The sequence below is a fragment of the Eschscholzia californica genome, unplaced genomic scaffold (genome assembly GCF_041429995.1).
Source record: "Eschscholzia californica isolate CP2 unplaced genomic scaffold, dmEscCali1.0.p SCAF_1, whole genome shotgun sequence".
In the NCBI taxonomy this organism is placed as follows: domain Eukaryota; kingdom Viridiplantae; phylum Streptophyta; class Magnoliopsida; order Ranunculales; family Papaveraceae; genus Eschscholzia; species Eschscholzia californica.
The window spans coordinates 78,827,472-78,839,878 of record NW_028238198.1 but is presented as its reverse complement, the minus strand read 5'-3'; the positions used below and the strand labels follow the sequence as shown (position 1 = coordinate 78,839,878).

At 37.3% G+C, this 12,407-nt stretch overlaps 2 protein-coding genes across 9 annotated transcripts; both read left to right on the top strand.

The window, feature by feature from the left end:
- Positions 1 to 181: 181 nt before the first annotated feature.
- Positions 182 to 6,197, top strand: LOC147569532 (uncharacterized). 8 transcript variants are annotated; one of them, XR_015231300.1, is made up of 11 exons: positions 182 to 543; positions 878 to 1,025; positions 1,463 to 1,710; positions 1,946 to 2,101; positions 2,264 to 2,420; positions 2,558 to 2,700; positions 2,840 to 2,875; positions 3,011 to 3,697; positions 4,135 to 4,329; positions 4,504 to 4,554; positions 4,673 to 4,966. XR_015231300.1 is itself a non-coding variant. In XM_086656013.1 (9 exons), the coding sequence occupies exons 2-8, from the start codon at positions 950 to 952 to the stop codon at positions 3,692 to 3,694; spliced, it is 1,500 nt and encodes a 499-aa protein (XP_086512139.1). In that variant the 5' UTR covers positions 182 to 543; positions 878 to 949; the 3' UTR covers positions 3,695 to 3,697; positions 4,504 to 4,966. The 8 variants fall into 8 exon arrangements, 3 of the variants coding, with proteins under 3 accessions (XP_086512139.1, XP_086512138.1, XP_086512141.1); XR_015231301.1 differs by lacking the exon at positions 4,135 to 4,329 and adding exons at positions 654 to 710; positions 6,158 to 6,197 and having other exon boundaries at positions 306 to 543; positions 4,504 to 5,477; XR_015231303.1 differs by lacking the exon at positions 4,135 to 4,329 and adding an exon at positions 654 to 710 and having other exon boundaries at positions 306 to 543.
- On the top strand, positions 5,178 to 9,489 carry LOC147569531 (S-adenosyl-L-methionine-dependent methyltransferases superfamily protein). Its single transcript, XM_086656018.1, has 4 exons — positions 5,178 to 5,477; positions 6,158 to 7,109; positions 7,937 to 8,996; positions 9,199 to 9,489. The coding sequence occupies exons 3-4, from the start codon at positions 8,065 to 8,067 to the stop codon at positions 9,281 to 9,283; spliced, it is 1,017 nt and encodes a 338-aa protein (XP_086512144.1). The 5' UTR covers positions 5,178 to 5,477; positions 6,158 to 7,109; positions 7,937 to 8,064; the 3' UTR covers positions 9,284 to 9,489.
- Positions 9,490 to 12,407: the final 2,918 nt, after the last annotated feature.

Here is a 12,407-nt window from a genome sequence, read left to right as displayed (position 1 = left end):
TTAAATGGAGAGAAGAGAAGGTATCAAGGATTCTTTAATCAAGGTGAGGCAACTAAAGCAAAATGTGCTTCGTACTTACAATCAAATTTGCATCATGTAGTGCTTAATAAATTTGTCCGTGCCGGAGGCACGGGCTATACCCTAGTTATAACATAAAAGGAAAGAAGATAACATATACATCAAGCCAAAGATGGAATGGCCTAAAATTGCAAACTAGGAATATATACACACATACAAAATCTTGTAAAACCTTTCTCAAAAAAAAAAAAAAAAATTAAAACCATGTCTGTGTTTTCGTTCAAGTTGTAAAACCATGTCTAACAAAAGGTGAATAAACCCTAGAAATGAATTGGTGGGATTTATTTGATTTAAACATGCCGCAGATTTAATAACCCCTAAGAACAAATAAAAACGGTAGCCCCCTTTTTCCCTCTGAAACTCTCTCTTGCTTTCTCCGTTACTATTTCCTACTTCTCTAGAACAAATTTTCTAGGGTTTTGAAGCTCCTGTTCATCCCTCTGATATCTCTTACACAATACCCAGGTATAGTTATTCAATCTCTATCTTCCCCCTTTTCTTCCACTTCCATAATTTGAATCTCATTTAAGTTTCGATTTCAATTTCAACTTGCCCCCCGTTTTAACTCATTTCAGTACTTTCATGGTCGGGATTTGCGTTTTTTCTCAATGGAAATCTGTTCCGGCTTCAGGGTTAGGGCATCTGATACAAAATTTGTACTTGATTACCCAAAAAAATAAACTTTTTCTCAGTTCTCTAACATGATTAGGGCAAAAAAATGCCTCCTTTAGTTTTTTGGTAAATTTTCTCTTTCTTCTTAGGTATATAATTGCTGATTACGGGATTTGATTGTGATTAGGTTGAAGAACTGCTGAATTTTAGGGTTTATTTATTGTGGGTGGGTTTGGAGAGGCAGCATTCTTGAGGTGGGATGAGTAGTGTCTTCAATGAACAGATTCTTGGTGACAAGCTTTCTAAGCTCAATAGCACCCAACAGTGTATTGAGAGTATCCTTTTTCAATCTTTCTACTTGAATTCTCCATCTTTGTTTTATGATTTAGCTTTTAGGGCATTTTTGAATTTGAATACTTCTTCCTCTACTTGATAGAATATGCAAATTTTACAAGTTATCAACAGTAGTATGTACTAGTATTCTCAAAAACTTCCCATTTATCGAAAAATTTAGCCTTAGTTTGTCAGTACTCACAGGTTAACGATTTTTGATAACCGTCTATTCGCTTACAGTTAACTAGAAGAATCACTCAAATTATGAATGTTGTCTCATGTAATTGTACCAACTTATCGGCATATGGTCTTTTGTACATGTAAGGATTCCGAATGTCTTTCATGCCGCTATTCCACATTCAGGGGTGACTTTTTTCTTTATTATTGGAACTACGATGATTCATTCTGTACGATGGGTGGTTTTCTTAACTTGTCATAGCGCTATCTCATTGGTGTATCTTTCACCGGGAGAAGGCAGAACTGGTGGTTTCCACATGGGATAAGCAATTCCATGCTTCCAAAGGAGCAGATAAAATTCCTTTTCTATATCTTGCCAATGACATTCTTCAGAATAGCAAGCGTAAAGGAAATGAATTTGTCAATGAGTTCTGGAAGGTTCTTCCTGCAGCACTGAAGGATGTTTCTGAAAATGGTGATGATCATGGAAAGACTGTCGTCTCTCGATTGGTACACCCTTTCTGCTCTTTTATTGAGAATGCCTTCTTCTTTATGCACCTCTGGAGTTCCCGTGATACTTTTTTATTTGAAATTTCCTTTAACTAATATGTTGCAATTTGAAAGTCGCATACATTGTTATCTGGTTGTAAAAGATGGTATGCCTATAGGTAGAGTAAATCTTATTGACTGAAAAATGTCATTTTTCACATTACCCTAACTAAATCAATTCATTTCTGATTCATAGGTTGGTATATGGGAAGAAAGAAAAGTATTTGGATCTCGTGCACAGGGCCTTAAAGATTTGATGTTTGGAAAGGGCTCTCCTCCACCACTGGAGTTGAATAGGAAACGTTCTCGTGCTGTTAGAATTGTGAAAAGAGATGCTCGTACAGTAAGAATAGTAAGTAACTCGATCTTACCATGTCAGTCTTTTTTCTGTTTTTGTGTTGATTTCAAAATTGTACTTTCTAGTTTTCTTAGAATTCAGGTACACTTTTCGTCCCTCCAATTATCTAAAGATTTAGGAATAATACTTGTGATTTGTAATTTTGTCACCTTAAAGAAACTGGCGTCTGGAGGGACCGCGGAGAAAATAGTATCAGCATTTCATTCTGTGATCAGTGAACATCCCGATGAAGATTTATTGATGAACAAGTGCAAGTCTGCTGTCCACCATGTGAGGAAAATGGAGAAAGATGTCGATGTGGCGTGTAGGAAAGGTAAATTGTTTGGTATCTTCATATTGATGTGACTTTTTTGTCAAATGGTGAAAATACTGGCTTATTCTTCCCAGTATTGGGCCTTTGTCTCAAGATCCCAATTTCCTATTTAGCGAATTTGCTTTATCTTTTTTCAGAAGGAGATCCAAAACGAACAATTTTAGCTACTGAGCTAGAGACGGAGGAAACTATCTTAAAGGAATGCATTGAGAAACTAAAGTCAGTCGAATCAACTAGAGAGGCCTTGGTATCTCAGTTAAAAGAAGCAGTACGTGAGCAGGTAATGCATCATATGATTCATCGACTTAACCGTCACAGGCTCTGGGTAATATTATACCGAGTCCGAACATAGAAATATGCATCGTTATAGAATAAGACATTAAGGGTACTGGATTCTTACCTTGTTTACTTTTTCGTAGGAATCAGAGCTGGAAAATGTTCGCACTCAACTACAGGTAATCCTTTCTTGTTCATCATGGAACTGAATTTTTTGGGTACAAGTTATATCTGATTCTTCTGTTTAATCTCCATTGAAGTTTTGAGTTTTAACTTTTTCCCACAGTTCTGAACTGAAAGATTGACTGATATAGGTAGCGATGGCTCAGTCAGAGGAAGCTTGTAAAATGAGAAAACGACTCAACAACGAACCCGATGCTCCTGTGTCTAAATCATCAGCTTCATCAATAGATGCAAATGGGAAATCGAAAACAGCAGCTGCCATTGCTGCTGAAGTAGCAGATAAGTTAGCAGCTTCAAAATCGTCACAGCAAATAATGGCATCTGTTCTTTCTAGCTTCGCTGCACAAGAAGCAACGAACACTGGTCTGGTAACAACCACTACCTCTTCAAATTCGTTCACTCCTTTAAATCCCGAGAACAAACCTGTGTCAACCTTGGATTCAGCTACTCTTTTTATGCAACCTCCTCTTCCAACAACACATTCGTATCAAACTGTTTTGATCCACCAACCACCACCTATTCAACAAGGTCCGACTTCAACCTCTCAGGCCCATTATCATGTATTGACAAATCAAAATTCTCATCAGCAATACCTTCAATCTCCAGGAGGTATGTTGCCAGGAATGTCTTATTCTTACAGTAATATTCCACCACCACCACCATCACAACCACAACCACCACCACCGCAACATATGATGAACATGGCGGCGACATATAATCAGCAGCAACCGCCAGTGCCAGCGCCACCAAGTTTCCGGCCACTTCAACCACCTCCTGCAATGTTGTATTACACCCATCATCATCAGCCTCAGTGATAGGTAAAGTTTTTTTTAATGGAAATTAGAAGAAACAACTAATCTATGTAACCAATTTTGTTTTGCTATAGATCTCTGTGACATTAATGTTTGTGTCCTCCTTGATAAAAAAAAAAAACTAGTTGTTGATAGAAGTTACCAATTACATATACTTTATTTAAAGGTTATATTATTTAGAAGGTGAAACTGACTTCAAATTTACTCTCGAAGTATGATAAATTATAGGAAAAATCTTCAAACATATATATATATCTAAATTATTGAGAATGTGGAATCCTGCTGTAAATCATTCCCTTTGTGGGGGGTGAAATCTGGTGCCAACAGTTGTGAAGTGCCAAAGCGAACAATATCACCGGACGTAGCACAAGCTGATCCGACAGTCTTATAATATAGATATTGGCCGTATAGGGAAATTTGATGTTGTTTGACATGTGTTGTAGATCAATTCCACATGGGCCGAAGATGTAGTGAAATGGTGAGGCTATGAAGTACCAAAACAAACAATATTGCTAATAGTTGTGGAGATTGGTATGCACAATCCTATAACAAAAACATATTTTTTTGAAGGAGATGTCTTATTATGTGTGGAAACTTCTTTGAAAAAAGTTAAGAAAATGGAAGTTGTTATTGTAAAGGTTAGTTTTGTTTTGGCTTCCAATTATGACTTAGTCGTTTTGGTCTGTGTCCAACAATTCGTTCTTCGCTTTTAATTTGGGTCAAGCTTATTAATTTTGCCTTTACAGTATTTTTGTAAGTTTATTTCTATTTTGTTTTTCTTTTCAATTTGTGTTTCTCTCTTTCTCTTGTAGTTCATTTCTCTCTTCTCTTCATCTTGAAGAGGTGACCTGCGGAGGATACTGGTATGTTAACCATCATTGACTGGTGACTCTCTTTCCTTTTCTTCATCCATTCTCTTTTCCCTCCCGCTTTTTCCTCTGTTCCTTATCCTCCTCCATCTTCGTTTTTCTCTTTATCTAGCTCCACTTTCTTTTTATCTCTCTGTTGCTGCGAAGATGAGAGGACCTTTTGCCCTGAAAATATTTAGTCTGATGACCCTTCCCCAGAGAGATTAAGAGAGGAAGAAATTGTAAGGAGAGGACAAATGGAGGAAGAACATGAGAAACGAAATAAGAGAGAAAACCGCGCGATAGATGGTGGACGACGGTATCCTTGGTCTGTTAGTGGTTGGTCTGTTAGTGGTTGTTGAAGATGAAGAAGGAAAAGAAATGAGATGAGAGAGAAATGTTTTTGAAGATGATAAAGAAAAAGAAATGAAAGTGAGAAAAATAACTCATAAATACAAAAAAAAAGAATCGCAGAAAATATCTTAAAGGCAAATACGGGAGGAATGATCAAAATTTGGGGTCGAAATGAATTGTCTAGCCCAAGGAGGTCAAAAAACAGTCGAACACAATTTAAGGACAAGCAACCCATTGATCACAAATTGGAGGTCAAAATGAAATCAATCCTTATCTTTTTCGACATTGGGCTTCAACAATCATTACGTACATCACGTAGTTGAATTAGTAGTATAACCATCACTTCCTAGGCTATAAAGGCCGTATAAAGACTCTTAACTCTGTTTTAAGAGATCTGAATCTTTCCTTTATTTAGTTTATTGTCTCTGTTACACGACATAAATCTTAATAATAAACTGCTTCTATTGAGAGTCGACCTCAGAATTTTATGTGCTTAAGAGGGGTGTCAAACTATTACATGAAAGGCTGATGGACTCCCTTATTTTATTGTTATTATCACTTTCTCAATCTCTACAAGATTTAGGGCAACTCCAATGTGGGGCTCGGGCTCCCAATTTTGGGAGCCCCTGAATTTTGGGAGCCCCGGGGCTTAGAGCAACTCCAATGTTGGGCTCCCAAATCTAAATTTTGTACATGTGTGGTGTAAGTGTGTGAGGTTTGTGTTTTAATTTTCACCCATTAAATTTTGGCTCTAATATTTGAAATTTCAAATTTTACTTGTTTTTATGTATTTCGATTATGTGTTTGTAGGGAGTTATTATGTATTTCGATTATTATGTATTTGGTTTTCAATCAATGAAGTGTGTTAAGAAAAAATCAAAGAAATTCTATTTAAAAAAAATAGAATAAAAAATGATTTACATTTAAAAATTACACCAAAAAAATTAAATAAAAAAAGATTAAACAAAATAATAACAAAAAAAAACAAAAAAAAAAAAAACAAAAAAAAAATTATAATTGGGGTGGGGGGACCCACCCCAATTCAACTGTTGGGAGTCCCCAACTAGCCGTTGGGGACTCCCAACGGATATAAATTGGGGCTGGGAGCCCCCAGCCCGGGCTCCCGGGAGCATGGGGCTCCCAGCCCCACCGGGAGCCCAGCCCCGGGGTTCCCGGGTTGGAGGGCTGGGGCTGGGGCTCCCAAAATTTGAATTGGGAGCCCCAGCCCCCCCCCCCCCCCCCCCTACATTGGACATGCTCTTAGAGCTCCAAACATCTATAACTATATATTTCTCCACGTGTTTTAAGATGTGTTTGTTTTTGCTCATTGTTTGAATTTAAACCTTGTGAATCAAAAACTAATAGAAGATAGATATTCAAATGAGTCGGACTCCCCAAATCACATCACATTTGAATCAACTTAAAATGAGATATTCAATCATTCTGATAAATCACACTAAGGGTGTACTTGAGTCAAGTCAATGCGAATAGTAAGATGTTCATAGTGTCTTTGACTGTTTACTGGAGCAACTCGGTCGAGTAATTGTCCACTTTCTCGAACTCGACTCGTATATGTTTGAAAGAGCTCGAGCTCGTTTATCAAAATACTTTACATTAAAACAACTTCTTAAATCATCAAAATACTTCGACGATCAATTGTCACAGCAACAATAACGATTAGTGATTTATATTCTAATAATCTTTTAATGGTTGATATTCTATGTAAAGATTTCAATACAAATACATAATTATGTACTACACTATTATAGAAAGTACTTCATGTTAAGCGAGTTGTTCAAGAGTAGTTCGGACTACACTAAAGAATGATTAAACTCGACTCGTTAACATAAACGAACATGATTTTCGAGTCGTATTAAGCTGTACTCGTTAATCTTCGAGTCGAACACGAGCAGTAGTTGAGCCGAGCTCCAACAACTCGTTACATGATCGACTCGAATACACCCCTAAGTGAGACGTTTCAACAAAAAAAACACATCACACCCCTTGCCGAATATAAAGGGTGCATATGTAAATTGGTAAATTAAAACTCCACAATTACCCCTACAAATTGCCAAAATTGCACTGCCAACTAGAGCTACAACTACATTATTTTTCTTCTTCATATCACTCCTTAAGAACAATAACCCTAACATCTCACAGTGCCAATCTCCGCCGATTCGCGACTGCTACAACCAAATCTGTGGCTACCAAGTTAGGTAATATCTTCTTTCTTTTTAGAAGAATTAAGGTTTCGAAATCGATTTAGGTTCATGTATTATTCATTGTGATTTTGCATTTGATTAATCTAAAATCAATCCAGATTTTGATTCAACGTCTGAATTAGGGTTTTCTTGCTTTCCCTTTCAATAGTGTATAATTACGTCTGATGAAGTTCTTAACTGAAATCTTTGGTAGACGTAATGAAAGAACAAGGTTTTAAGTACAAAATGTACCCTAAAAGTTATAATTTTGATTCTAGATTCAGTGTTTAATCATCGAAAGATGAAATCATGTAAATGTATAAGCTTTATGATTTTGTATAACGAAGTGTTTGAGAGAGAGATGCTGTAAAGTGAGGAAAGATGGGGAACTTAGATTTAGATTTTAGACATAGAATGAAGCTTCTATGGGTTGGAAGAGGTAAGTGAAAAAATATCTAGGGCTTGCTTCTAGTTGTCGAATAGTGGGTATTGGCGAGTTTTGCTCATTGCTGTATAAAATGACTATGGAAAGTATCATATGACTGGTGAAACAAACACAAGTCCATTTACTCAAGACACCCAATGAGTCCCGCGGGGTCGGTTCACATTGGATGTCAACCTAGAAGAAACAAATACGAAATCACGCAATTGATAGACCTGTCCAATGGGTCTTCGTAATTTGATTGTGGCACCACTACAGTTCAATAGTTTTAAAATTTTGGTTTATTTCTTCTACTCCTCTCCTCGAATTGTCTTCTTGGTTTATTTGGAAGCATTTTCAGGTTAAATGTCGGAAATTATGTAACATTCTCTTCTTAACATTTTATCTTGTTATCTGACAGTATTGTTTAGTGGTAGAGGTCAAAGTGCAACATATAATTTTGCACGAATAAGCCAATGGTTCGTTAGATCGTTGGGAGCCTCAACTTCTTCTGTACTTGGTTGTAATCTCCAGAAAGCTTTCAGTAAAATGACAGATATTTTTATAGACGGCTCTTTGAGCTCGCCTTCCCATGTATCAGTTGTAGAATCTCAAGTTCAGCCAACTTCAGATAGTCAGGGGCAGAAGTCTTCTTCAAATGTTCAATCCACACCTGACATTGAAAAGAAGTATGTTCATAGTGTTTATGATGCCATTGCTCCCCATTTCAGTTCGACCCGATATGCTAAGTGGCCTAAAGTTTCCACCTTTTTGAATTCTTTACCACAAGGTTCGCTTGTCCTGGATGCTGGATGTGGTAATGGGAAGTATTTGGGCTTAAATCCCGATTGCTTTTACATAGGCTGTGATATAAGCCCTCCATTAGTTAACATATGTCTAGATAGAGGGAATGAAGTTTTGGTAGCAGATGCAGTAAATATGCCTTACAGAACTGGTTTTGGTGATGCGGCAATTTCTATTGCAGTATTGCACCACCTAAGCACAGAAAGCAGAAGGATAAAAGCTATAGAAGAGTTAGTGCGTGTTGTTCGGAAAGGCGGGTTGGCTCTAATAACGGTTTGGGCAGTCGAACAAGAAGATAAGACTCTGCTTACCAAGTGGACTCCTCTTAACGAGAAGTACACAGACGAGTGGGTTGGGCCAGGAAGCCCTCGCGTCCGTAATAGCCCTTCACCCTTCACTCTACAGAGCATTCCAGAAGTGCATCATGAAGAGAAAAGCGGAGCAAGTGCGCATTTAACTTCTGAAAAGGAAGGTGATTCCTTGGCTACTGAAAATGGAGGGTGCACAGAAAGTCAGCAGGAATATTTTGTCCCGTGGCACTTACCATATCATCGTGCTGAAGTTAGCGGAATATCTGCTTCTGCCATTGCAAATGGTCTGGCAAAGAAAGATGATAAAAAAGGTGCTGTAGTATACAACCGATATTACCATGTCTTTATGGAAGGAGAACTTGAAAGGTAAGGCGTCACTCTGGTTCGAATTCCTTACATTAGTACTTTCCTCTTTCTTCTATGCTTAGAGTCTGAGACCATAAAACTAGATTATCTTAACCTCCTGATCTATAATCTCTTGATTGAACTATCATAAACTGAACCAAAGAAGATACGTTATTGCACACGTACTAATTTTCTATTCGATTGGTTTGTTCATTCTTTGCAGGTTAGCTTCCGGAATAGAGAATGCAGTTATACGTGATCGATTTTACGACAAATCTAATTGGTGTATCATTCTTGAGAAGACATGATCATCCCATACACCAGTTTTAACTTGTATTGTATCATCCAGTTGGTATATCAAGGTCCTGAACTTTCTGGGAGAGATCCCAAAAGACAGGTTAGCTTTTCTGCCTTATTTTATGAATGGAAGTATCAAGTATGTTTGCTGTTTTAACATTCAGATTTAAATGTTGCTGCTGATTTTGGTTGATAAGCTGAGGTTATTTATGGTTAATATTGTGTCAAGGTTTTTTACTTACCTGTTCTTTTAGATACACATCTGACTCGTCGAGTCAAATCTGAAGTAGTAAATAGACGAACACCCTGGATGTGGATATGTCTAACTACCCTTTTTCTATATATAGCATGGGGTGCCCTAATTGATATGAAGGGATAGGTTGTGTTGGCAGTGGGGTACCTTATTAACTACTACCCTCTTTTAGATATTATCTCACCTGTCCCCTCTAATAGTTATCTCCTCAACTACAAAGATGAAATCCTTTTCAATTTTCTTATCTATTCTTTGCTCTGTTATTGCTTCGTGATACCCTCTCTCTTCTTGATTCCCTCCCTCTTCTTGATTCAATCTCCGAAAAGAACATAATGTGGAGATTCCATGAGAATTTAATCTCAGCAGTTATGCATATGGGTCTGATTAATGAGAGATATCAAGTGAAACGGTACGAAAAAGGATCGCATGATGAACCACACGATTGTGTTGTTTGTTTATCTGAATTCATAGACGGTGAAATGATCAGAGAATTGAAATGTAAACATGTTTTTCATATTCTTTGTTTGAATAAATGGTTACAATATTACTCTGCAACATGTCCTTTATGTCGCAATTCGTTATCCACTGAAGAACTTGGTATCAAAGTGATCGGATCATCTATTCAACAAGAACATGATAACGTTGATAATGAAAGCTTGATTTTTGTATCTGCTTTGTATGATGAAAATCTGTATACTCTGTATTTGTTTGGTAGATAGCAAGTTAATACTTGTTGGTGTATGGTGTATAAGTTGTATATAAATTATTCTCTCTGGAAATTCGAAGAAGAACCAATTAACACAATCTATAACTCCATCGTTTGATTCTTAACTCTAACTCTAAATTCATGAAATGAAGCACAGAAGAAAGAATCGACTTGCTCAAATAAAGAAATTCGTTTTGTGTTGTGGATGATTTTTGTGCATGATTAGATCGTTCTTTTCATGTGTTCCGTTACAATTACACGATCAAAGGCGGGCAAGTAGTTTATATTTGCTCTCCCACTATATGAATAAGCTTGATAGGCTGTTCTAGGTGTTCGTTTGTGTGTATCCAGACCAACCAAAGAATACCCAAATACATCATCGTCAGAAAATTTTCTTAAAGTATAGCTCCATGAAGCTCTCCAAGTTTCAGGGCTTTTTCATATCCTCTATTTGTTCAGAACTATAGACTGTAAACTCATTAGGTGATCTCAGAATGAAGAGAAAGCTTCCTTTCAATGTTTGTGGTTGGTAAATTGGTATTGTTGTTAAACAACTGACACTCTTGGTGTAGCAGAAGGGCTTTCTGTCCAATGATCTCGATGTGCTTCAAAACCGTCGGTAGATGCCGATGTGCTTCAAAACGGTCGGTAGAAAGAGGTTATGAGAGAGAAGTTGTAGAGAGAGAGAGGGAGATAGAGAAGTTGTAGAGAGATAGAGATGAGTTATGAGCAAGAGGTTATGAGAGAGAGAGATGAGTTATGAGCAAGAGGTTATGAGAGAGAGAGATGAGTTATGAGCAAGAGGTTATGAGAGAGGGAGATAGATAAGTTGTAGAGAGAGTGAGATATGAGCCAGAGGTTATGACGTATGAGAGAGAGGATCAGAGAGAAGTTGTAGGGAGGGAGATGAGTTATGAGCAAGAGAGCCAACTTGTAGAGAGGGAGATGACTCGGGGGTGGCAATTTGGTCCGAAATCGGCCCAACCTGTTCGTAATGGGATGGTTTTACCGACCCGTTTATTTAACGGGTCAGGTATGGGATAAGTTTAAAATAATAATGGGATATGGGGCGGATTTGGTATTAGGTAGTAAATTATGTTCCCACCGGATGACTATGTTATATTTATAGTTATGTTCATCAAACTTTTTATCTTAGACTATCAATTTCATATTTTACATTGTTTAATCAGTTTTTCTGATTTGTTGTTGAACACATTGTTTAATCAGTTGGGTGTCGATAAACTAAAACAGTTCTTATAAACCTATGTTGGAAAAGTCGGCAAAGGGGACAGTCGGCGGACTCGGGACTAGGCTTAGTCGCTACTAGTCGTATTTATACGGGACTAGTCGTAGAATATAAATATATAGTCTATTTTGTATATATAATTATAAACAGGTATAAATATAAGTATTTGGGCTTTCAAGAAGTATAAACACTAGAAATTTATCCCCAAGAAGAAGACATCTAATTATCAACAAGTTCTACAACATTAATGAAGTATAAAACACTAAAAACTAACATTTATTTGAGTTTTTTGGGAATAATAGTAGAATCTGGGTTCTAAAAAGAATTGAGAAGATAGAGAGAGGAACTTGGAATCTTGTTTGGAGAGGAAGAAACTTCAAAATTACTTCAATCTAGTTAGAACGATGTTTGGAGGGGAGAGGAAGGGTGAAGAAGCCGAATGAGCAAATCCTAATCCAACTTTGTCGATTTGAGCAAAAGAAAAAATAGGGCCAGCTAAATATTCTCGCTTAGCCTGACTAGTCGACTCGGTCCTAGTCAGACCGACTCGGGAATTTAGTCAGAATTCCACGGGACTAGCGTTTTGGCCTCTAGTCGAGTCGGCAAGATGGGGACTGAGGAGTAGTCGGGGAGTACTCGAGGATTAATCCCGACTTTTTCTTCATAGTTATAAACTTCTTTTACCAACTTATTACTTCCAATTAGAATTTTGAAACAAAACACACTTTTTCTTGTTTGTACCGGATATGACTGACTGGCCTGTTTCACATTAAATGCAGCGGTGATGATTAAACTGTGTTTTAATTGGGAGATGTATGGTAATTAAATTCCACCCTGATTAACTATTGGCACGATGTGGCGAAATCAATTTATTGATGGGATGGAATTAGGAAGGGGGTGAACCGTCTCAAACTCACCCTGTTGACATCC

Excerpts from the sequence above, each read along its gene's own strand:
- LOC147569532 (XM_086656013.1), top strand. The coding sequence starts at position 950 with ATGAGTAGTGTCTTCAATGAACAGATTCTTGGTGACAAGCTTTCTAAG. Across the intron at positions 2,421-2,557 it reads CGATGTGGCGTGTAGGAAAG|AAGGAGATCCAAAACGAACA; the intron begins GTAAATTGTTTG and ends ATCTTTTTTCAG. Across the intron at positions 2,701-2,839 it reads AAGAAGCAGTACGTGAGCAG|GAATCAGAGCTGGAAAATGT; the intron begins GTAATGCATCAT and ends ACTTTTTCGTAG.
- LOC147569531 (XM_086656018.1), top strand. The coding sequence starts at position 8,065 with ATGACAGATATTTTTATAGACGGCTCTTTGAGCTCGCCTTCCCATGTA. Across the intron at positions 8,997-9,198 it reads ATGGAAGGAGAACTTGAAAG|GTTAGCTTCCGGAATAGAGA; the intron begins GTAAGGCGTCAC and ends CATTCTTTGCAG.